Raw genomic sequence first — 22,892 nt, 5'->3', positions numbered from 1 at the left:
TGCAGGGCTTTTTGTCAGGGAAGGCTACTTGCTGCTTGCAGGAGGCTCTTAGGTCATGCTCTCCTGCAAGATAAATGGGGAGGGGGTGCTGTGACTTGGAGACTTCAGGTCTGACCTTGGGGGTAGGAGCAGAGGGCATGGAACTGGAAAGAGACATAGAATTTTTGGGGTTGGAAGGGACCTCAAGGAGCATCCAGTTCCAAGCCCCCCACCATGGGCAGGGACACCTCACACTGCAGCAGGTTGCTCACAGCCACAGCCAGCCTGGCCTGAAAAACCTCCAGGCAGGAGGCTTCCACCACCTCCCTGGGCAACCTGTGCCAGGCTCTCACCACCCTCAAGGGCAACAACTTCTTCCTAACATCCAGTATGAAGCTACCCATTTCTAGCTTTGTTCCATCCCTCCCAATCCTATCACTCCCTGACACCCTCCAAAGTCCCTCCCCAGTTTTCTTGGAGCCCTCTTCAGACACTGGAAGGCCACAATTTGGTCTCCTCTCTGCCTGGCTCTGGCGCTGGGCTGGGCTGGCTGGGAGACCCCACGGTGTTGCAACAGGCTCCTAGAAGTGTCCCCACAGCAAGCTGGAAAGCAGCTGCTCTGCTGTGAAGGGCAAGCTGCCCCCTGTCTCCCAGCAAGCCACCAGTCCCCCTGTGGGGAGGGCCCTGGTGCTGCTTCCAGCTCCTGCAGCCCCCCCTGGCATGGCTGTGGAGTCAGCCTCTCCCCTACCAGCTGGTAGCAGCTTCACAGCAAGGCTGTGCGGTACGAAGCTGATGTCACAGTGGAGTAGGCACTGTTGGGTAGTGCTGCTGGTGGCTGGAAAGCTGTGAACCTGCTGTGGTAGAGCTGCTCTCTGCAGATTTTCTGTCAAAAAAGATTTCCCCATGAGAAGTCTCTCACTGTGTGGCCACTCGTCAAGCCCAGGCCGTTTCTTTCCTTGCCCAATCATTCCTCTGCAAGGGAAGTGTCTCAGCTAGCAGCAGAGTGAAGGGGAATGGTGCTGCCAGCTTGTTGCAGGTGGGCAGGGACCTGTGTGTGGTCCAAAGGGGCAGGAAAATTAACAGAAAGGGTCTCAGAGTGAGTCTTTGGAGGGCTTCACTGGAGCTGGGTCTTTGGGGAGGCCATTGCAAGGCAGCAGCTGTGCCTTGCTGAAACGCAGGGCAGCCTTCAGATTCACTTTGCATGCAGCAACCAGCCAGCCTGGAGGAGCACTGCTGCCAGGGAAAGGTCAGAGCAGAGTCTAAAAAGCTGGTTTTCTACCCATCTGGCAGCTCCTGAGCTGGGGAGCTGGAGCTGGCAGCAGGAGCTCTCTCCTACCCAGTCTGGAGCCCCTGCGTCCAGCACAGGCAGAGCTCTCTCCAGCCCTCCCAGCCCTGCTTCGGGCAGTTGCCCTCCTGGTGGTTTACAAACTTGACCCTGGATGTCTGCAGGGATGGGACCTCGACCCCAGCCCTGGGCAGCCTGTGCCAGTGTCTCCCCACTCTCCTTGGGCACAACTTCCTCCTGAGGGCCAACCTCAAGCTGCCCTGCTCCACTTTCAAACCCTTGCCCCTGGGCCTAGCACTCCAAGCCCTTCTGAACAGTCCCTGCCCAGCCTGCCTGCAGCTCCCCTGCAGATCCTGAACTGCAGCTCTGAGGTCTCCCTGGAGCCTTCTCCTCTCCAGGCTGAACAGCCCTGACTCTCCCAGCCTGTCCCCATGGCAGAGGTGCCTCTGGATGGATCCCTTCCCATCCTTCAGCCTTATCAACCACCCCACTCAGCCTGCTGCCATCTGCACACTTGCTGAGGGTGCCTCAGTCTCCCTGCCTGTGCCACTGATGGAGAGACTGAACAGCACTGCTCCCAGCACAGACCCTGAGGGACTCCACTTGTCACCTGTGTCCAGCTGGACATCCAGCTGCTGGCCACTACCCTTTGGATGCAACCATCCAACCAATTCCTTACCCTCTGTAGAGACTGTGCCAGTGTCTCACCACCCTCATGGGCAAGAACTTCTTCCTAACATCCAGTCTGAAGCTACCCATTTCTAGTTTTGCTCCATCCCCCTGGTCCAATCATTAACTGAAGTTCTTCAGCAGGAGGATGGTGAGGCAGGCTGCCTAGGGAGGCTGTGGATGTCTCCTCCCTGGACGTGTTCAAGGCCAGGTTGGGTGGGACCTTGAGCAGCCTGGGCTGGTTGAGAGGTGTCCCTGGGCATGGCAGGGGTGGATGAGGTCTATTCCAGCCTGAGCCATTGTATGATAATTAGAGAATGTGGAGGAGCAGTGGGCGAGGGGAGGCAGACCAACAGCTCCTGGTGAGTCTAACAGGGTCATGATAAGTTCATAGAAGGGTTTGGGCTGGAAGGGATCCTAAAGACCATCCAGTTCCAACCCTCTGCCTTGGGCAGGGACATCTTTCACCAGCCCAGGTTGCTCAAGGCCTCCTCTGACCTGGCCCTGAGCACCTCTAGGCTGCCTCTGGGCAGCCTGTTTCAGAGTCTCCCCATTCTCATTACCCTCAGCATTGCTCTTCCATCACAATAACCCTACCAGAGCATCCTTAAATAAAAGCAAATGCAGTGGAGGGCTGGGACCCAGAATTAAGATGTCTCTTTGTGGAGTAGATGCCAAGACATGAGTGCAAGACTGCAGCCATTGATTCCTCCAGCCACCTCTTCACTTGCACAGAGCCCCATCCCTGCATGCCATGGCCCTGCCCTAAAGAGAAGGAAGTGATTTCTGTGTCATGGGGGGTAAGAAACTGGGGTGCTGGTGGCCAGGTGCTTTTCTTCAAGGAGGTGCTGATGTGTCTGTGTTTGGGGGGACAAGTTAAAATGCTTCTCCCCAGAAACACTTGCAGCCAGCAGTCCAGTGTGTGTGTGTGCTGTGTGGCTGGAGAGCCAGCCTGGTTCCCAGCTGTGCTGTGAAAGAAGACCTCCTTCAGGAGGAAGAGGGGAGGCAGTGCTTAGCCATCTTGGTTGGGTCACGCTGTCACCAGGCCCAGGGAACAGCTGAGATGCTAGCACTGGATGCAGCCTTATGCAGGGAAGGGTTGGTCTTTGTCTCACAGTCCATGCAGCTGGCAAACCTGCTGTGGTGTTTGCTGGAGAACAAGCAGATGGCAGAATGGTAGGGTGTGAGAGTTGGGGCTGTTCAGCCTGGAGAGGAGAAGGCTCCAGGGAGAGCTCAGAGCTGCAGTTCAGGATCTGCAGGGGAGCTGCAGGCAGGCTGGGCAGGGACTGTTCAGAAGGGCTTGGAGTGCTAGGCCCAGGGGCAAGGGTTTGAAAGTGGAGCAGGGCAGCTTGAGGTTGGCCCTCAGGAGGAAGTTGTGCCCAAGGAGAGTGGGGAGACACTGGCACAGGCTGCCCAGGGCTGGGCTTGAGGCCCCATGCCTGGAGCCCTTGAAGCTGAGCCTGGCTGTGTCCCTGTGCAGCCTGCTCTAGCTGGAGGTGTCCCTGCTGGGTGCAGGGGGGTTGCACAGGATGCCCTTGGAGGCTCCTTTCCAATCTGTGACTCTGAGTCCTGCTGAGGGTTGCAGGTGTTAGACATCAGGAGATGGTGATTGGGTCTTTTGCTTGTGTTCCATCTCTGACATCGTCTCAGGAACCATTCTTCCCTCAGAAGGTTAAACCTTTCATGGCTTGGGGCTATTTAATTTCTTTCCTTCATTCTGAAACGTGGATTCTGTTTGGCTTAAGGTTATTCTTTTTGTGAGCAAAACCAGTTCAGCCTTTTCCATTCTCCAGCACAGTCCAGCTCCTGCCATGCTTCATTTTCCTCTCTTCATAGAAACTTTGTAAAGCACCCTGTGATTAAATTAACTTGGAATGGAGAAGCACAGCATGGCAAAGGCTCTCCTTGAGGAGAATATATAGCTCCAGTAACTAGGAATCTGGCATTTATTGGCTTGTAAAGAAGTGAGAGTGCAGCACTGAGCATGCTTGGAGTCCTGCAGGAAGGGATCTGTTCCCTGTTTATGCACTGCTAACGAACTGCAAACCCATCTAACAGCTCCTCCACACCGCTGGGAAATCCTGAGGCAGGACAAGGGCAAGAGCTGCTGTCAGCTCGATGACTGATGTTGTAAGTGGAGTGAGAAAGGCCCTTGAAGGAGAAGCCATCAAAGCTGACCTAGTGGGGAAAGAGCTCAGGACCAGGCTTCCTCTCAAAGCACGCCAGAAGAGCCAGGCCTGGATGCATGTGAGGCTGCTTCCAGCTTGGGGAAGGTGCAGAACGCTGCTGCATGGAAGGAGGAGGCTCTGGTAGCAAATCAAAGTGATACAAGTGATAAATTGAGATTTGGGGGTCTTGGGTGCTGAGCAACTCCCCAGGAGCCAGCAGGCAGCTGTGTGCTGGGCTGCAGCCACAGGAGGGTGGGCAGCAGGGCAAGAGAGGGGATTCTGCCCCTTGGCTCTGCTCTGCTCAGACCTCACCTCCAATCCTGCCTCCAGTTCTGCTGTCCCCAGCAGCAGAAGGACACAGAGCTGCTGGAGTGAGGCCAGAGGAGGCCACAGAGATGAGCCAAGGGCTGGAGCAGCTCTGCTGTGAGCACAGGCTGAGGGAGCTGGGGCTGTGCAGCCTGGAGAGGAGAAGGCTCCAGGGGCACCTCAGAGCTGCCTTGCAATAGCTGAAGGGATCCTGCAGGGAGGCTGCAGAGGGACTTTTGCTGAGGGGGTCTAGAGACAGGCCAAGGGGGAATGGTTTGAAGCTGAGGCAGAGCAGGGTCAGACTGGAGCTGAGGGAGAAGTGCCACTGCCCGCAGCTGGTGAGAATAAGCCCTGAGCTCAGCCTTGCCCTCATTACTCGAGTCCTGCATTTTGTTGTCAGTTGTCTCTTCCAGTGGGATTGTTTAGAACTATCATTATACAGACTGAGGGAGTTGGGGTTGTTCAGTCTGGAGAAGAGAAGGCTCCCAGGAGACCTAATTGTGGCCTTCCAGCATCTGAATGGGGCTCCAAGAAAGCTGGGAAGGGACCTCTGAGGCTGTCAGGTAGGGATAAGAATGGGAGGGAATGGAGAAAAACTAGAAGTGGGGAGATTCAGGTTGGATGTCAGGAAGAAGTTCTTGGCCATGAGGGTGGTGAGAGCCTGGCACAGATTGCCCAGGTGGAAGCCTCCTGCCTGGGGGTTTTTGAGGCCAGGCTGGCTGTGGCTGTGAGCAACCTGCTGTAGTGTGAGGTGTCCCTGCCCATGGCAGGGGGTTGGAGCTGGATGAGCCTTGAGGTCCCTTCCAACCCTGACAATTCTCTGATTCTCTGATCTTCCTCTTCACACCCAGCAGTGATTTATTTACACTCTATGACTTTCTGCTTGACATCTGTGAACTATTTTAAAGGCATAGCCTGGAACTACCACTGGACCACCTCTCCTTCTGTCCCTGCAGGCTGAGGACACCTGGGACCCATCTGGTGGAAGCGGCCATGTCGCGAGGCGGTGGCGCAGCCTCCTTCCCCTCCGGCCCGTGGCTGCTGGGCGCCGTGCTGGTGCTGCTGTGCCGCGCCGACGGCCTCGCCGCCGAGGCCCCCAGCGAGCCACCCGCCAACGACAGCGAGGAGTGCACCGGCTCCTACATCTGCAAGAAGGGAGTGATCCTCCCCATCTGGGAGCCCCAGGACCCCTCCTTCGGGGACAAGATCGCCCGGGCGACGGTGTACTTTGTGGCCATGGTCTACATGTTCCTGGGCGTCTCCATCATCGCCGACCGCTTCATGTCCTCCATCGAGGTGATCACCTCCCAGGAGCGGGAAATCACCATCAAGAAGCCCAACGGTGAGACCAGCAAGACCACGGTGAGGATCTGGAACGAGACCGTCTCCAACCTCACGCTGATGGCCTTGGGCTCCTCCGCCCCGGAGATCCTCCTGTCCGTCATCGAGGTGTGCGGCCACGGCTTCACGGCCGGGGACCTGGGGCCCAGCACCATCGTGGGCAGCGCCGCCTTCAACATGTTCGTCATCATCGCCATCTGCGTCTACGTGGTCCCGGACGGGGAGATCAGGAAGATCAAGCACCTGAGGGTCTTCTTCGTCACGGCGGCCTGGAGCATCTTCGCCTACACCTGGCTTTACATCATCCTGTCCGTGTCCTCTCCGGGTGTGGTGGAGGTGTGGGAGGGGCTGCTGACCTTCTTCTTCTTCCCCATCTGCGTGGTGTTCGCCTGGATCGCCGACAGGAGGCTCCTCTTCTACAAGTACGTCTACAAGAAGTACCGGGCGGGCAAGCAGCGGGGCATGATCATCGAGCACGAGGGCGACCGGCCCTCCTCCAAGGCCGACATCGAGATGGATGGCAAGGTGGCCAACTCCCACGTGGAGAACTTCTTGGATGGCACGCTGGTGCTGGAGGTGGACGAGAAGGACCAGGACGACGAGGAAGCCAGGAGGGAGATGGCCCGCATCCTGAAGGAGCTGAAGCAGAAGCACCCCGAGAAGGAAGTGGAGCAGCTGATAGAGCTGGCCAACTACCAGGTGCTGAGCCAGCAGCAGAAGAGCAGAGCCTTCTACCGCATCCAGGCCACGCGGCTCATGACCGGGGCCGGCAACATCCTGAAGCGGCACGCGGCCGACCAAGCCCGGAAGGCCGTCAGCATGCAGGAGGTGAACGGCGAGGCGGCCGAGAACGACCCCGTCAGCAAGCTCTGCTTCGAGCAGGCCACCTACCAGTGCCTGGAAAACTGCGGCACCGTGGCGCTGACCGTCGTGCGGCGGGGAGGAGACCTGACCAAGACGGTCTGCGTCGACTTCCGGACGGAGGACGGCACGGCCAACGCCGGCTCCGACTACGAGTTCACCGAAGGGACGGTGGTCTTCAAGCCCGGCGAGACGCAGAAGGAGATCCGCGTGGGCATCATCGACGACGACATCTTCGAGGAGGACGAGAACTTCCTGGTCCACCTCAGCAACGTCCGCCCCGGCGCCGAGGCCTCCGACGAGGGCGTCCCCGAGGCCGGCCCCGGCGTCGCGGGGCTCCTCGCCTGCCTGGGGTCGCCCTCCACGGCCACCGTCACCATCTTCGACGACGACCACGCCGGCATCTTCACCTTCGAGGAGCCGGTGACCCACGTCAGCGAGAGCGTGGGCACCATGGAGGTGAAGGTGCTGCGCACCTCCGGCGCGCGGGGCAACGTCATCGTGCCCTACAAGACCGTCGAGGGCTCGGCCAAAGGCGGAGGAGAGGACTTCGAGGACACCTGTGGGGAGCTGGAGTTCCAGAACGACGAGATAGTGTAAGTGGAGCTCTTGTTCATTACTTATGGCCTGGTAACTAACCACCCCCAGCTCCTGGAGTCGTGCCGGAGGCAGTCGGCTTCCAGTGCCTTGTGGCAACCGCGAGCGGCCCTTCCGCGCCCTGTCTTGACCTACCAGGCTGCCCTCCTGCCTGGCTGGCAGATCACAGAGTGAGAGCTGCTCAGGGCCACCCTCCCCTCCCAGGGGTGGGGAGCTGGGGCTGGTTTGTAAGTCCAGCCTCCCTCACCCTACGCTGAGCAGACCTCCGAAGCTTGGGCTCCGTGGTGGAGCGGAGAACAAAGCTCAGCTTGGCTTTGTCTTGTGAGGGACCCAGGGCCTTGTCGAGCGGCAGGTTGTGCTGGTTTGAGCTTTCACTGGAGTCTTAAAGCTGAAGTGGTAGCAGGTTGAGCTTCCACCCCCTTGTCACAGTCCAAACAATGGACTTGTGATGGTTCATTACTGTGATCTGGAAGTGCAAAGAACTCAGGGGACTCACAGCCAGGGGCTTCACTTCAATCAGCAGCAAAACACCTATTGTTTACCCATATGAGGTAGAGAAAAGTGAGGGGAGGGAAGGGGAAAAGTGAAGTGAAAAGGGAAAGAGGTCAATAGCTACCAACAAGGCAAGGGTCCAAAGACATCTCTCTGGTCCCAGGTCCAGTCCCGCTGGCCCTTCTTGGTCTTGGTAGGGAAAGCTTTCCTTCAAAGTCTTCTTCTGGTTGCTCCTTCAGAACACACTCTGATTTCCACACACCAGAAAGCTCTCCCCCTAACCTGCCACTGCTAGGCAGCTAACTTCACCCCTGTCGATGCCTGAGCTCCACCTCTCTCCGCCACTTTTGTGTCCCCCACGAGTAGGGCTTCAACCATGCTCAAGGCGGCGTGCCTGAGGTGTGGTCTGCCTTGGAGCTGGGGAGCCTCAGGCCAGGAGGTGTGGTTTGGTATTATAATGACATGCTAATGAGCAGAGTTCACTGAAGTTCATGGTTCCCCTGGCAGTGCCAGGCCCTTGGTCTCTCTTGACTCCAGTTCTGTTCCTCTGGTCCAAGTGATGCTCGCACACAGCAGGGTCATCCATCAGACTTGGCAAGTACAGACCCTTGGTACCATCTAGACCTCTCCCACGGAACCTGCACCTCAAAAACCATGGAGACTGCATCCCAGTGCACAGGCTCAGCCAGTCAGTGACCTGCAGAGTCACAGAAGTGAATTATAGAATTGCCAGGGTTGTCCTTCTTGAACTGGGGAGCCCAAAACTCAACACAGTACTCCAGCTGAGGTCTGCACCAGGAAAGGCTTTAGTTGTGCCAGGGGGAGGTTTAGATTGGAAGGAAGGGTTAGGAGGTGCTGGAAGAGGCTGCCTGGGAATGGGGTTGGGGTTTCTGTCTCTGGAGGCCTCTACAAGACACACGGAGATGGGGTGCTGGAGGGCATGGGTGGGTGGTGAACTTGGCAGTGCTGGGTTGGTGGTTGGACTTAACCCCCTGAAAGGTCTCTCCCCAGCAGAGCACTTCTGTGCTTTCTATGCCATGAAGTAGGCTAGAAGGATACTCCCTGCAGGCTCCTTTGTAACCAGGTCGCTCAGCTCGAGCAGAACTGGGCTGCTGGCAGGAAGGCTTTGGTACCAGATCTCAGCTCCCCTGGGATGGGACAAACCTCCATGGCAGGCCCAACACCTTGGTCACAGGCTCTGCACCTGCAGCTGAAGGGGTTTGGGCTTCCCCCTCATCTTGGATGCCCCACTTTGGGCAGCATCTCTGTGCTGCTCTTCAGCAAGGACAGGCAGTGCCACTGTGGCTGTGCTGCCTGTCGGTGCCCAGGCTGTGGCCTGGGGGTTTGCAGTGAAACAGTGGTGCCCCCTTCTTTTCCTTCTGCCAGGGCCCACAGGCTGCCTGCTGCCTCTGCTGGTGCCCTTCTTCCCCCACTGAGCCATTCACTCCTGACTCTTGCCAGCAGCCTGGTAACCAAAGGGTGCACTGAAAGTCATCTGAGCACATCCTGCCAGGGCCCTTGCCAGGCCTTCTGGCTTCTGAGGGTGTGTTGGGTGCCCTACCCATCGTGGCAGGCCTCCTCCTTCCCTTTTTTCCTGGCTGTCAGCACCTACATGGTGAGCCAGAAACAGTGAAAACAGCTTTCTTGGAAAGCTGAGGTGTGGCTTTTCCCTCTGTAGATACCAGGGCATTGCTATCAGGTCTCTACTGCCTTCAAACTATCTGTGGAACAGCAGGGAGGGATGGTAGAGGGCAGCTCCACTGCAGGAGTTCACACCCTGGTACAGATGAGAGCTTGGGGAATGGAGTGGGAAGGACACAACACAAGAGAGGCATGGGCTTGATGGAGAGGGTCCAGAGGAGGCCACAAAGATGCTCAGAGGGCTGGAGAACCTCTGCCATGGGGACAGGCTGGGAGAGTTGGGGCTGTGCAGCCTGGAGAGGAGAAGGCTCCAGGGAGACCTCAGAGCTGCAGTTCAGTATCTGCAGGGGAGCTGCAGGCAGGCTGGGCAGGGACTGTTCAGAAGGGCTTGGAGTGCTAGGCCCAGGGGCAAGGGTTTGAAAGTGGAGCAGGGCAGCTTGAGGTTGGCCCTCAGGAGGAAGTTGTGCCCAAGGAGAGTGGGGAGACACTGGCACAGGCTGCCCAGGGCTGGGCTGGAGGCCCCATGCCTGGAGCCATTGCAGCTCAGCCTGGCTGTGTCCCTGTGCAGCCTGCTCTAGCTGGAGGTGTCCCTGCTGAGTGCAGGGGGTTGAGCAAGATGCCCTTGGAGGCTCCCTTCCAATCTGTGGCTCTGTGAGGAGGTAGCTACTGCAGGGCCAAGTGTTGCCCAAGGGGCTTGCTCCATTCAGGTGTGAGAAGACATCTGCATGCCTCATTTTTCTGGGAGAAGAATGCACCTGGTTCTTGTGCCACCAAGCTAAAGCTTAGCTGCTGCAGGCCATGTGCAGGTGTTGAAGGGTACAGTCTGACTTGCAGAAGACTTCTGCTCTGGCAAACAAGGAGCTGCAGGAAGCTTAGGACAGTCCTGCAGTACAAAGATGGTGTGGGCCTGGAGCTGAGGTGCTGCTTCCAGGTGTCCTCCCTTGGAAGAAGTTGCTCTGCTGGGAGTAAAGCAGCTGTGCTAGCACAGTGCAGGAGCCAAAGCCATATTTAGTGCTGTGCTCCAGCTAAAATCACAGCAGGGTGGAACCAGGCAAGTCCCCAGCACATTTGATTCAATAAAGTTCTCAAGCTTCAGGTTTTCCCATGCTCTGGTGGCCAAGAAATGGCTTTGCTGCCCTTTCTAAAGGCCTTTAGTGCCTCTTCAGCTCTGCCAGTCCAGGCTGTGCCAATCAGCTTGGTGGAACTGAATGGGATCTGTTTTTCTGGGGCACTAACAGCAGAGGTAGGGCAGTGCAAGGGGGACATGAGGATGAAAGGAAACTGTGTGCAAGCTCCTATGATTAGAGGGCTGGCTTGCTGGTAAGTCTCAGTAAAGCTGGAAAGCACTAAGAGGGCCCTGACCTGCTGGAGCCCTTCCTCCAGATCCCAAGAGGTTCAGTTCTGTAAGGTGGGGGGTTTGCAGCAGCCAGAGAGGCTTTGCCATCCTGCAAGCTGCTGGTGTCCCCTTTCCCAGAGCACACACAGGAGCTGTGTGCCTGCTGGGGACACTCCTGTGCTTTAGAAACAGAATACAACAGGGAGAGGGAGAGGAGAGGGAGAGGAGAGGGAGAGGAGAGGGAGAGGAGAGGGAGAGGAGAGGGAGAGGAGAGGGAGAGGAGAGGGAGAGGAGAGGAGAGGAGAGGAGAGGGAGAGGGACAGTAGAGGGACAGGAGAGGAGAGGAGAGGAGAGGAGAGGAGAGGAGAGGAGAGGAGAGGAGAGGAGAGGAGAGGAGAGGAGAGGAGAGGAGAGGAGAGGAGAGGGAGAGGAGAGGGAGAGGAGAGGGAGAGGAGAGGGAGAGGAGAGGGAGAGGAGAGGGAGAGGAGAGGGAGAGGAGAGGGAGAGGAGAGGATGATGGTGACTCCACCATCTCCCCAGGCACCCCTTTCCAAAGGCCAATCTCTCTTTCTGTCAAGAATTCCTTCCTAACATCCAGCTCAAACCTCCCCTGGTGAAGCCTCAGGCTGTGTCTCGTTCCAGTGCTGCCACAACAAAGATGTATAATGGAGAAACTGCTGGGCCTCCTTTAACTTCAGCCTCTTGGAGTGATGCTTTTCTGCTCCTTGCTCCTCAAGTACAGCTTGCTACAGTGTTCAGAGTAAGTCCAGTCTCCTATCTGAGATGAGGAAGTCCAGCCTGGAGAAGAGAAGGCTCCAGGGGGATCTCTGGGGAGCACAGGGTTCAGTTTTGGGGCCCCATAGAGGGGCAGAGCAGGTCCAGGGAAGGTCCAAGGAAGCTGGGGAAGGGTGTGGAGAACAGGGCTGGTGACAAGCAGCTGAGAGAGCTGGGGGTGTTCAGCCTGGACAAGAGGAGGCTGAGGGGAGACCTCATTGCTCTCTGCAGCTCCCTGAGAGCAGGCTGGAGCCGGGTGGGGGTTGGGCTCTGCCCCCTAGGAACGAGTGACAGGAGGAGAAGAAATGGCATCAGGGTTACACCAGAGGAGGTTTAAATTCACTATTAGGAGAAACCTCTTGACTGAAAGGGCTCTCAAAGCCTGGCAGAGGCTGCCCATGGAGGTGGTTGGATGCCCATCCCTGGAGGTGTTTGAAAGAGGCAGAGCTGTGGTGCTGAGGGCCATGGCTCAGCCCCAGCCTTGGCAGAGGAGTCAGAGAATGCTTGGGCTGGATGACCTCTAAGGGCTTTTCCAACCCCAGTGGTTCCAGGTTTCTATGTTTCAGGACAAGTCCTGCTCACAGCTCTCTGGGAGAGGCTGAGCATGGGATGCAGCCTGTTCCATCTGCCCAAATAAGTCATGAACTCTTCCAACCTGATCTGATGATGTCCCCTGTGGAGAGGATTAGGCAGGGAGGTTGTGCTATTTATTGGCTGTAGCAAGCTGTGCCAGCACATCACTGGGACAACTTGGGGGGGAAGGGAGGGGGGTGAGAAGGGGTGAGGACCAGAGTGGTTAGCTGTGGCTGGAGAGCACTGCCATGGGGGTTGTGTCCTTGAAACAGAGCAATGTTGCCTTATTTGTAAGTGATCTGCGGTTGGCTGCTGCCAGCTGCATCGCGGAGGCTGCTGGAGGGAGCGTGGATCTTCAATATGTAATGGCTCTCAGAAAGCCACTGAGAGGCACTTAGTAGCTTCAGCAGGGCCTGTGCCCACCGCCAGTGTGGCCCTTGATGAAAAGGAGGCCTGCCAGAGGCACTGTGGTGGTTCGTCAAAGGCAAGCTCTAGGGCTTGAGTGAAGACATTCAAGGCAGGGAAGCTTTAGGGACGTGATGGGGAGGTGCTGGAAGGGGTGCAGAGAAGGGCCAGGAGGGTCAGCAGGGGGCTGGAGCTGCTCTGCCATGGAGACAGACTGGATGTCAGGAAGAAGTTCTTGCCCATGAGGGTGGTGAGAGCCTGGCACAGGTTGCCCAGGGAGGTGGTGGAAGCCTCCTGCCTGGAGGTGTTTCAGGCCAGGCTGGCTGTGGCTGTGAGCAACCTGCTGCAGTGTGAGGTGTCCCTGCCCATGGCATGAGGGCTGGAACTAAATGATGCTTGAGGTCCCTTCCAGCCCTGACAATTCTATGATTCTATGATTTCTGACAGCCAATCTGAATCTCCCCACTTCTAGTTTTGCTCCATTCCCCCCAGTCCTATCTCTCCCTGACACCCTCAGAAATCCCTCCCCAGCTTTCTTGGAGCCCCCTGCAGATCCTGCAAGGCCACAAGAAGGTCTCCTGGGAGCCTTCTCCTCTCCAGCCTGCACAACCCCAACTCTCTCAGGCTGTCTCCAGAGCAGAGCAGCTCCAGCCCTCTGCTCACCCTCCTGGCCCTTCTCTGGACCCCTTCCTGCACCTCCAGACCCTTCCTGGAAGAGAGGCTCCAGAGCTGGACACAGAGCTCCAGGTGGGGTCTCAGCAGAGTGGAGCAGAGGGGCAGAATCCCCTCCCTGGCTCTGCTGGCCACACTTCTCTTGCTGCAGCCCAGGCTCTGCTTGGCTCTCTGGGCTGCAAGTGCTCCCTGCTGGCTCCTCTTGAGCTTCTCAACCCCCAGCACCCCCAAGGCCTTTTCTTCAGGGCTGAAAGGTCTGTGCAAAATTTTAAAGGCATAGCCTAGAACTTCCCCAGGTGCTTTGCCCCAGCTTTGCCCTTGATGGATGGCACTCAGGAGCTGTCTCCCAGCAGCAGGGCTTGAAAGGAGAGCATCCAGACAGGCAGGCAGGCAGCTGACCGCAGCCAGCATCCCAGCGTCTGTGCAGATGGGCAGGGAAACATCTGCTGCCATCCAGTGCCAAGCAGAGAGGGGAAGCTGGGCCTGGCAGGCAACTGCCTGAGTCAGAAGCAGACCCTCCCTGGAGGGCAGAGGCTGAGGCCAGCGGCAGCACCCCGTGGGCTGCAGGCAGATGGAGAGCTCTCAGCCTGCAGTGGGGAGAGCTGGGGGCTGTCTGCCCTTTGCAGACAGACAAGCAGGCAAGCACCAAGCAGGCAGGCAAGCAGGAAGGCAGACAGGCAAGTAGACAGGCAGGCAGGCAGGAAGGCAGGCAAACAGGTAGGCAGGCAAGCAGGCAGGCAGGCCAGAGGTCATGGAGGAGCTTCCCTGGCTGAATCTGCTGTGCAAGTGTCCCTATCTGCCTTTGGTCACAGCAGGGATAAAGCTGCACTCGACTCAGCTGGGATGTGCACAGGTCACAGGATGTTAGAGATTGGAAGGGACCTCCAGACATCATCCAGTCCAAGTCCCCTGCCAGAGCAGGACCACAGAATCCAGCACAGGTCACACAGGAGCACAGCCAGACAGGGCTGGAAAGGCTCCAGAGAAGGAGACTCCACAACCTCTCTGGGCAGCCTGCTCCAGGGCTCTGGGAGCCTCACAGGGAAGAAGTTCCTCCTCATCTTGAGGTGGAACCTCCTGTGCTGCAGCTTCCATCCATTGCCTCTTGTCCTGCCACAGAGCACAGTGATCAAAACCTGTCCCTGTCCCTTCCTTCCTGACCCCCAGCCCTCAGCTATTGATAGACATTGATCAGATCCCTCTCAGCCCCAGGGCTCTCAGCCTCTCCTCACCAGGCAGTGCTCCAGGCCCTTCAGCAGCCTTGTAGCCCTCCCCTGGGCTCTCTCCAGCAGATCCCTGTCCCTCCTGAACTGGGGAGCCCAGAGCTGGATGCAATGCTCCAGGTGAGGTCTCAGCAAGGCAGAGCAGGGGGGGAGCAGAACCTCCCTGGATCTGCTGGCCACAAGGGGACAGACACCAATGCTCTCCCTCGGCACTGCCTCCTCTGTTCTCCAGCCTCATGAGACACCTGTGTTGGCTGGCACAGCCTGGCCCTGCTGGCTCAGCTGGACTCCTCTGCTGCTCTCTGATGAGGAGCTTTGATTGCCACTCACAGCCTTTGTGGTGGCCTAGGTGTGCTGGTGCCAGCCAGCAGCATCTCTGCTTCCCGCTTCGGGGCAGAGCCGGCGTGAAAAGCCAGCCCTAAAAAACCACCACTGAGGCTGAGGACATCTTGGGAGACACCAAACCCTCGAGGAATGATGCTTCTGACACTGCCATGGAAGGCTTTGTGCTGGTTTCCCAGAATGGCAATGCTGGATGCTGGGTGACAACAAAGAGAGCAACACTGCCTGCTGTAAAAAACAGCCTGGGGGAAGGGAGAAAGCATTCCCAGAGAGGGCCACTGGCATGGGCCTCCCCCAGCCAGGTTCCATTCCCATAGTCTCTGGAACTACTTCCTGCACAATCAGAGCCCCAGGAAGATGTCTGGCAATGAGGAGCACCACAGCAAGCGGAGCCTCAGCAGCTGGGGCCTGGGAGGAGAGAGAAGGAGCAGATGGCACATGCCCCATCAGAGCAAATCCTTTCCAGGGAAAGGTGCTCTGAGTGCAGAGGTTCTCCTAGAGCTGAGGGCAGGGATGGTGATGCAAAGGGTAGTGATTGCCAGCTGGATGTCCAGCTGCACACAGGTGACAAGTGGAGTCCCTCAGGGGTCCCTAGCTGGGAGCAGTGCTGTTCAGTCTCTCCATCAGTGGCACAGGCAGGGAGACTGAGGCACCCTCAGCAAGTGTGCAGATGGCAGCAGGCTGAGTGGGGTGGTTGGTAAGGCTGAAGGATGGGATGGGAGCCAGCCAGAGGCACCTGGACAGGCTGCAGAGCTGGGCTCAGGAGAGCCTCAGCAGGTTCAAGGAGGCCAAGGGCAAGGCCCTGCGCCTAGGTCAGGGCAACCCTCAGTACCAATCCAGGCTGGAGGGGATGAGCCTGGAGAGGAGAAGGCTCCAGGGAGACCTCAGAGCTGCAGTTCAGGATCTGCAGGGGAGCTGCAGGCAGGCTGGGCAGGGACTGTTCAGAAGGGCTTGGAGAAGCAATGGTTTGAAAGTGGAGCAGGGCAGCTTGAGGTTGGCCCTCAGGAGGAAGTTGTGCCCAAGGAGAGTGGGGAGACACTGGCACAGGCTGCCCAGGGCTGGGCTTGAGGCCCCATGCCTGGAGCCATTGAAGCTCAGCCTGGCTGTGTCCCTGTGCAGCCTGCTCTAGCTGGAGGTGTCCTTGCTGAGTGCAGGGGGGTTGCTCAGGATGCCCTTGGAGGCTCCCTCCCAGCCCAATGCAATCTTTGTCTCTGTGATGTGGTGCTGAGGGTAGTGATTCAGTGGTGGTAGCTCAACAGCAGGTCCAGGCAAGTGCTTTGCCTCCATGCTCCCAAAGGACTCTTCCACCATCCACAGCTGCCTGCTCCTAGGTCACTGCTGTGCAGAGCAGAAATCATGGATACCAAATCAGGGTTAATGCCCTGAGCACAGCACAGGGCAAAGGGAGGGAAGTGTAACAGGAGCTCCCTCTGACCCTGGAGCTCTCCAGGGACCTGGAACTCAGAAAGAATCCCACAGTGAACACCTGGGAAGAGGTCACTTGGGTAGGGAGGCTTGGACCGAGCAGTGTGGGGGTGCTGGGTCACCAGCAGGCCAAGCATGACCTGGACTAGAATGAGGGGGAAAGGAGATGTCCTGTCTGTGCCTTAGCAGTGCAGAGGGAGGAGAGGATGGGAGCTGAGCAGCAGGTGCCTCCCAGAAGCATATCCCTCTGTGGCTGTCTGTGCTCATGAGGCTTCCATGTGTAGTGTGGATGACATAACCTAGCTACCCTCAGAGGCTGTGAGCATGCTGAAATGCAGCCTTCTTTTGCTGGGGGGATGGGGGATGCCTGAGGGGCCCTTAGAGCTGCCAGCAGTCCCCTTGGAAGGTTTCTTGGTTGATAGGAGAGATCTGCAGGCAAGATCAGGAGCTGCCTCCCAAAGCAGCTCCAGCAGAGGAGGTCTGCAGCTGTACCTAAAGGAGCCTGGAATAAATCACCACAGGATTTGGGAGTACCTGAAAGGCAGCAAGGAGAGGAGCATCAGGCAGCACAGATTTGTCAAGAGCAAATCTTCTCATGCCAACCTGATTTCCTTTTCTGCCAGCCTTTTGGCTAAGAGAGGAGCAGTGGCTGTCACATCACTCTGCTTCAAAAGGGCTTTTCATGGTTCCTGCTTCAGGGCAGCCTTAAGGGAGCACTTGCAGCCCAGAGAGCCAAGCAGAGCCTGGGCTGCAGCAAGAGAAGTGTGGCCAGCAGGGCCAGGGAGGGGATTCTGCCCCTCTGCTCCACTCTGCTGAGACCCCACCTGGAGCTCTGGGGCCAGCTCTGGAGCCTCTCTTCCAGGAAGGGTCTGGAGGTGCTGGAAGGGGTCCAGAGAAGGGCCACGAGGGTGAGCAGAGGGCTGGAGCTGCTCTGCTCTGGAGACAGCCTGAGAGAGTTGAGGTTGTGCAGTCTGGAGAGGAGAAGGCTCTGAGGAGACTTTCTTGTGGCCTTGCAGGATCTGCAGGGGGCTCCAAGAAAGCTGGGGAGGGACTTCTGAGGGTGTCAGGGAGTGATAGGACTGGGGGGAATGGAGCAAAAGTAGAAGTGGGGAGATTCAGATTGGATGTCAGGAAGAAGTTCTTGCCCCTGAGGGTGGTGAGAGCCTGGCACAGGTTGCCCAGGGAGGTGGTGGAAGCCTCCTGCCTGGAGGTTTTTCAGGCCAGGCTGGCTGTGGCTGTGAGCAACCTGCTGCAGTGTGAGGTGTCCCTGGCCATGGCAGGGGGGTTGGAACTGGCTGAGCCTTGAGGTCCCTTCCAGCCCTGACAGTTCTGTGATTCTCTGATATCTGAGCTCACCACATCATGCCCTTGCAACAGATGAGACAGATGTCAGCCTGGAAATCCTCCCCAGGAGTGCAGCCATCCTCACAGTGTCTCTGCCCAGCTGTGCCAGCTCTGAGCACCCAGCTCCAGAAGAAGCTGGGAAGAGTCCAACAGACAGCACAGAAAATGAGTGGTGGTCTGAGATGGGGGAGGGACTGCAGGAGCTGAGGCTGTTTGAAGTGGAAAGGCACAGGGAAGGTCGAATCCTCGAGCTGTGTAAAGGGCAGTAAAATATTCTCCATGTCTGCAGGGGCTTGAGGCATCAGCAGAGTCAATTCACATTAGGCAGGAGGGAAAACTTCCTCCTAGGACAGATGGGTCCAGTCAGAAGTAGCTTGGGGGAGTAGCTGACCTCTGTCAAGAGCAGAGGACAGCTTAGGGATGCTGTTCAACCATTTCCTGAAGCTGTCAGGTGTGTCATCTCCTTTAGGACAGCACTGGGTCAGATGAGGTCTTGGGAGCTCTTGCTTTCCTGTTGTCCTGTGCTAGCCAGGCAAAGGCATTCAGCATGGGCTGAAGAGAACCTCAGGAGGGTCAAGAAGGCCAAGGGCAAGGTCCTGCACCTGGATCAGGGCAACCCTCAGTACCAATCCAGGCTGGGGGGGATGAGATTGAGAGCAGCCCTGCAGAGAAGGACTTGGGGGTGCTGGGGGGGGGAGAAGCTGGACAGGAGCCAGCAGTGGGCACTGGCAGCACAGAAGGCCAAGGGCAGCCTGGGCTGCATCCAAAGCAGTGTGGCCAGAGCTGGAGAGAGGGGATCCTGCCCCTCTGCTCTGCTCTGGGGAGACCTCACCTGCAGGGCTGTGCCCAGCTCTGGGGACCCCAACACAAGAGAGACCTGGAGCTGATGGAGAGGATCCAGAGGAGGCCACAAAGATGCTCAGAGGGCTGCAGAACCTCTGCCACAGGGACAGGCTGGGAGAGCTGGGGCTGTTCAGCCTGGAGAGGAGAAGGCTCCAGGGAGACCTCAGAGCTGCAGTTCAGGATCTGCAGGGGAGCTGCAGGCAGGCTGGGCAGGGACTGTTCAGAAGGGCTTGGAGTGCTAGGCCCAGGGGCAAGGGTTTGAAAGTGGAGCAGGGCAGCTTGAGGTTGGCCCTCAGGAGGAAGTTGTGCCCAAGGAGAGTTGGGGAGACACTGGCACAGGCTGCCCAGGGCTGGGCTTGAGGCCCCATGCCTGGAGCCATTGCAGCTCAGCCTGGCTGTGTCCCTGTGCAGCCTGCTCTAGCTGGAGGTGTCCCTGCTGCGTGCAGGGGGTTGCACAGGATGCCCTTGGAGGCTCCCTCCCAACCCCCTGCAGTCTGTGGCTCTCTGAATCATGGAAGTTGCACTTCAGTCAGGAGCCTGCTGACCTGCAGGGTCAGCTGCTGAAGAACCTGTGATGGGCCCCAATGCAAAGCCACCTACAGAAGGAGCAGAGAGACCAAACTCCTGCATGCACATGCATGCTCCAGAGCTTCCCTGTGGCCACCCAATCTGGGTTCTTTGTTCACAGCAGATATTTGGGACAGGGCCAGTGCCTGCCTGCTGTCTGTCTCCTTTGCTAGTAATTAGATGCAATCCAAGCTTCCCTGCAGGAGAGCCCCATCCCCAGAGGGGGAAGAAGCAAGGCTGCAAAGATTAAGGAAGCTAATTAGAAGGGAAGAGAACATTGGTACTGAAGCCCCAACAGTAAACCTTGACATCTAGACAAGGGAGCAGTAGTTAATTATCTACAATTAAAGCACTGCATCTTAGCCCTCTGAGGGCTGGCAGGCCTGGGAAGCCCTCACAGAGGTGCCAGCAGAGGGGTCTGGGGACAGGGCTGGGCTAGGCACTGTGCTGACTGAACTTCACCTGGAGAAGCAGGAGAATTGCTGTGGACCTTTGGCTCCTTACCCCTGTGGGCTGTCCTCCCTCTGCAGAGCAGGTGATGGCAACTCAAAGCTCTGGCACTGAAAGGCAGAGATTTGCTCTGCTTTCCCCTGCAGGTCAGCAGAGACCACTGCTGGCATCTGTGCAAGGAGAGGCTGTTCTGAAAGCAGAGGGGGAGTTGCAGAGGGTGTGAAGGACTTAAGGGATCACAGAATTGTTAGGGGTGGAAGGGACCTCAAGGCTCATCCAGCTCCACCTCCCTGCCATGGGCAGGGACACCTCCACCTCCTGAAGGCTGTAGCTTTGGAAAGACCCAGCAAAAGTGAGTGGTCACCAGTGGTGGTCCTCAGGGCTCAGTGCTGGGACCACTTCTGTTTCACATCTTGATTGCTGACCTTGCTGAAGGCCCAGAGAGTGTCAGCAGCAGGTTGGCAGATGGCACCAAGTGAGGTGGCAGTGTTGGTCTGCACCAGGGCAGGGAGGCTCTGCAGAGGGACTTAGAGAGGTTGGATCTGTGGCCAAGGGTAACAGCAGGAGCTCCAACAAGGCCAAGTGCCAGGGCCTGACCTTGGGTCACAACCACCCCAAGCAGTGCTGCAGGCTTGGGGCAGTGTGGCTGGAAAGCTGCTGGCAGAAAGGGAGCTGGGGGTGCTAATGGCTGGGGATGGTTAGTGGGAAACAGAGGAGGCTGAGGGCAGACCTCCTGGCTCTCTCCAGCTGCCTGAAAGGAGGTTGTGGAGAGGTTGGTGCTGGTCTCTGCTCCCAGCTAATCAGGGACAGAACAAGAGGGAAGAGCCTCAAGCTGCAGCAGGGCAGGGGCAGGCTGGAGAGCAGGAAGAATTTTTCCCCCTCAAGAGTGGTCAGGCACTGGGCTGAGCTGCACAGGGAGGTGGTGGAGTCCCCAAGCCTGGAGGTGTTTAAAGGTGGTTTGGCTGTGGTGCTTGGGGCTGTGGTTTAGGGGTGAGCCTTGCAGAGCAGGGTCAGGGGTTGGGCTTGGTGCTCCTGAGGCTCTCTTCCACCCTGCATGGTTCTGTGACTCTGGGAAAATGCCAGAGCTCCTCTTCCTGCATCCTTGTCTCCTGGTATTTCTCTCTGGCCTGCTCTTGGACCCTGCTGTCTGCCAGGTCCCTGTGCAAAACCCACAGGCTGCATCTCGGGTGCTGTCACAGACAGCTTCCCTGGGGACCCAGCTGCTAGTACAAGACCTGAAAGCGATGCCAACCCTGTGGAGGTTCATTTCATTTCCCTGAGCCTTTCTGGTGATGGTTTCCTCTGCTGTGCCAAGAGCTAAAGCCTCAGGGGGGCCTTTACTCCTTGTGGTTTAGGTGAAAATGAAATTGCTCTTTGAATCCCAGAGCTCCACTAGTTGGGATTGCAAAACCAGCCACTGAGTAGTGTCCAGGGTGGCCTGGCTGGTCCTTGGTGTGCCAGAGGACAGCTTGCTGTGCTTGGAGAGGGAGAATTGCCCTCCACTGCCAGCCCTTCAGAGCTGGAAGGGAAGAGGCTGAAACTGCTTCCCATAGAATCATAGAACTGTCAGGGTTGGAAGGGACACCTCAGACTGCAGCAGGCTGCTCACAGCCACAGCCAGCCTGGCCTGAAACACCTCCAGGCAGGAGGCTTCCACCACCTCCCTGGGCAACCTGGGCCAGGCTCTCACCACCCTCAGGGGCAACAACTTCTTCCTGACAGCCAATCTGAATCTCTACTTTTGCTCCATTCCCCCCAGTCCTATCACTCCCTGACACCCTCAGAAGTCCCTCCCCAGCTTGCTTGGAGCCCCCTTCAGATACTGCAAGGCCACAAGAAGGTCTCCTCAGAGCCTTCTCCTCCCCAGACTGCACAGCCCCAACTCTCTCAGTCTGTCCTCCTAGCAGAGCAGCTCCAGCCCTCTGCTCACCCTTGTGGCCCTTCTCTGGACCCCTTCCAGCACCTCCAGATCCTTCCTGCAATAGGGGCTCCAGAACTTGTCACCCCCAGCCTTCCTGGCTTTGGTATGAAGGAGCAGGCTGGTCTCTTCTAAAGGTGCAAGCAGATACCTACAAAGCAGTTGCTAAGGAACCAAAGCAGCAGTTTGTCCTTCCAGTGGGTTGCAGGGAGGCAGTGAAAGACTCAGCCTGGGGAGATCATTACACTGCTAAAGGAGTGGTGTTGATAGGGGAGATGCTGGCTGCCATGGCAGGGTGAGAGGTTTGGCAGTGCTGGGAGGAAACCTTGGAGAGGCAGCATCTATCCCTTGTGTGGCCACCAGCACAAGGCTGGCAGATGGTCAGGGGCAAGGGCACCCATGGCCTGAGAGGGGAACTGATCAATGTCTATCAATAGCTGAGGGCTGGGGGTCAGGATGAAGGTTCCAGGCTCTCTTTGGTGGTGCCCAGGGACAGGACAAGGCACAACAGGTCCAGGCTGGAACCCAGGAGGTTCCACCTCAACAGGAGGAGAAACTTCTTTGGTGTGAGGCTGCTGGAGGCCTGGAGCAGGCTGCCCAGAGAGGTTGTGGAGTCTCCTTCTCTGGAGCCTTTCCAACCCCACCTGGCTGTGTTCCTGTGTGCCCTGCCCTGGGTGCCCCTGTCCTGGCAGGGGGGTGGGACTGGATGATCTCTGGAGGTCCCTTCCAGCCCCTACCACTCTGTGATTCTGTGAGAACTGGAAAAGGAGAGGTGGAAGTTAAAATGAAAGAGGGGCCATGCATCCTATGAGTGCTCCTTCTGAGCTGCTGGTGAGCACTGTCAGAGCTGAAATGTGCTCAGGATGGTCCCCCCATTCCCCTCAAAGCTTGGAGCCAGGTTGGGCTGCTGAAGTTTGCAGCAGCTGCTTGGCTCTTGCTGCAGAATGAGTTTGCCATCTCTTCACTGGCATCCACTGGCCCCTGTTTTGGCACCCATTCCAAGGCTCTGACCTGAGGAGTGCACAAGCTTCAGCTCCAGTGTGCTTGCAGGAGGAGCCCTGGCTCGGCACTAAGCAGCCAAGGTAAAAGCAATGAGGAAAGAGAATTCCTTTGGCCTTGACCCAATCACTGTGCACAGGACAGGCAACACTAACCTGACCTGAATTTTCCTTCTCTTGGTCAGCATTTTGGTGCCAAGGTAGTCACAGATGGGGACAGGCATGTGAGAGAGGGAAAGGTGACATGAAGAGCTCTGCATTTAGTATTGGGTCATAATATGTTGTACACCATTGCCTTCATGGTATAACATTCTGCTCATGCCTTCCCTTCCCACCTGGAGCAGAGGTTTCAGGTTCCTTTGGGGGCAGGATAGGAAATGAACAGCCCTGGGTGAACACTGATTAGGGGAACAAAGCTTTGATCCTTCAGCACAGTTGCAACTGAATACATTGGCTTGAAAGCCTGAAGCAATCCATGGAAGTCTGGGGTTGCAGGCTTTGGGTTTGCTGTTGGTGTAGGGTTTGGGGTTGTTGTTGTTGTAGGGTTTGTTGGTGTAGGGTTTGGGGGTTGTTGTTGTAGGGTTTGGGGTTGTTGGTGGTGCAGGGTTTGGGTTTGTTGTTGTTGTAGGGTTTGGGTTTGTTGTTGGTGTAGGGTTTGGGGTTGTTGGTGTAGGGTTTGGGGT

General features: G+C 57.4%; 1 protein-coding gene across 3 annotated transcripts in view; it reads left to right on the top strand.

Annotated features, from left to right (window-relative positions):
* Positions 1-22,892, top strand: part of SLC8A1 (solute carrier family 8 member A1) — an 83,523-nt gene that overhangs the window by 5,749 nt on the left and 54,882 nt on the right. For all 3 annotated transcript variants that reach the window (XM_054177229.1, XM_054177228.1, XM_054177231.1), the window contains exon 2: positions 5,364-7,205. In XM_054177229.1, coding sequence (XP_054033204.1) covers positions 5,401-7,205 — 1,805 coding nt within the window. In that variant the 5' untranslated portion in view covers positions 5,364-5,400. The remainder of the gene's footprint in view (positions 1-5,363; positions 7,206-22,892) is intronic.

Source organism: Dryobates pubescens, chromosome 39 (genome assembly GCF_014839835.1).
Source record: "Dryobates pubescens isolate bDryPub1 chromosome 39, bDryPub1.pri, whole genome shotgun sequence".
NCBI classification, from domain to species: Eukaryota; Metazoa; Chordata; class Aves; order Piciformes; family Picidae; genus Dryobates; species Dryobates pubescens.
The sequence above is the reverse complement of the archived record's forward strand: the minus strand, read 5'-3'. Positions and strand labels throughout refer to the sequence as shown.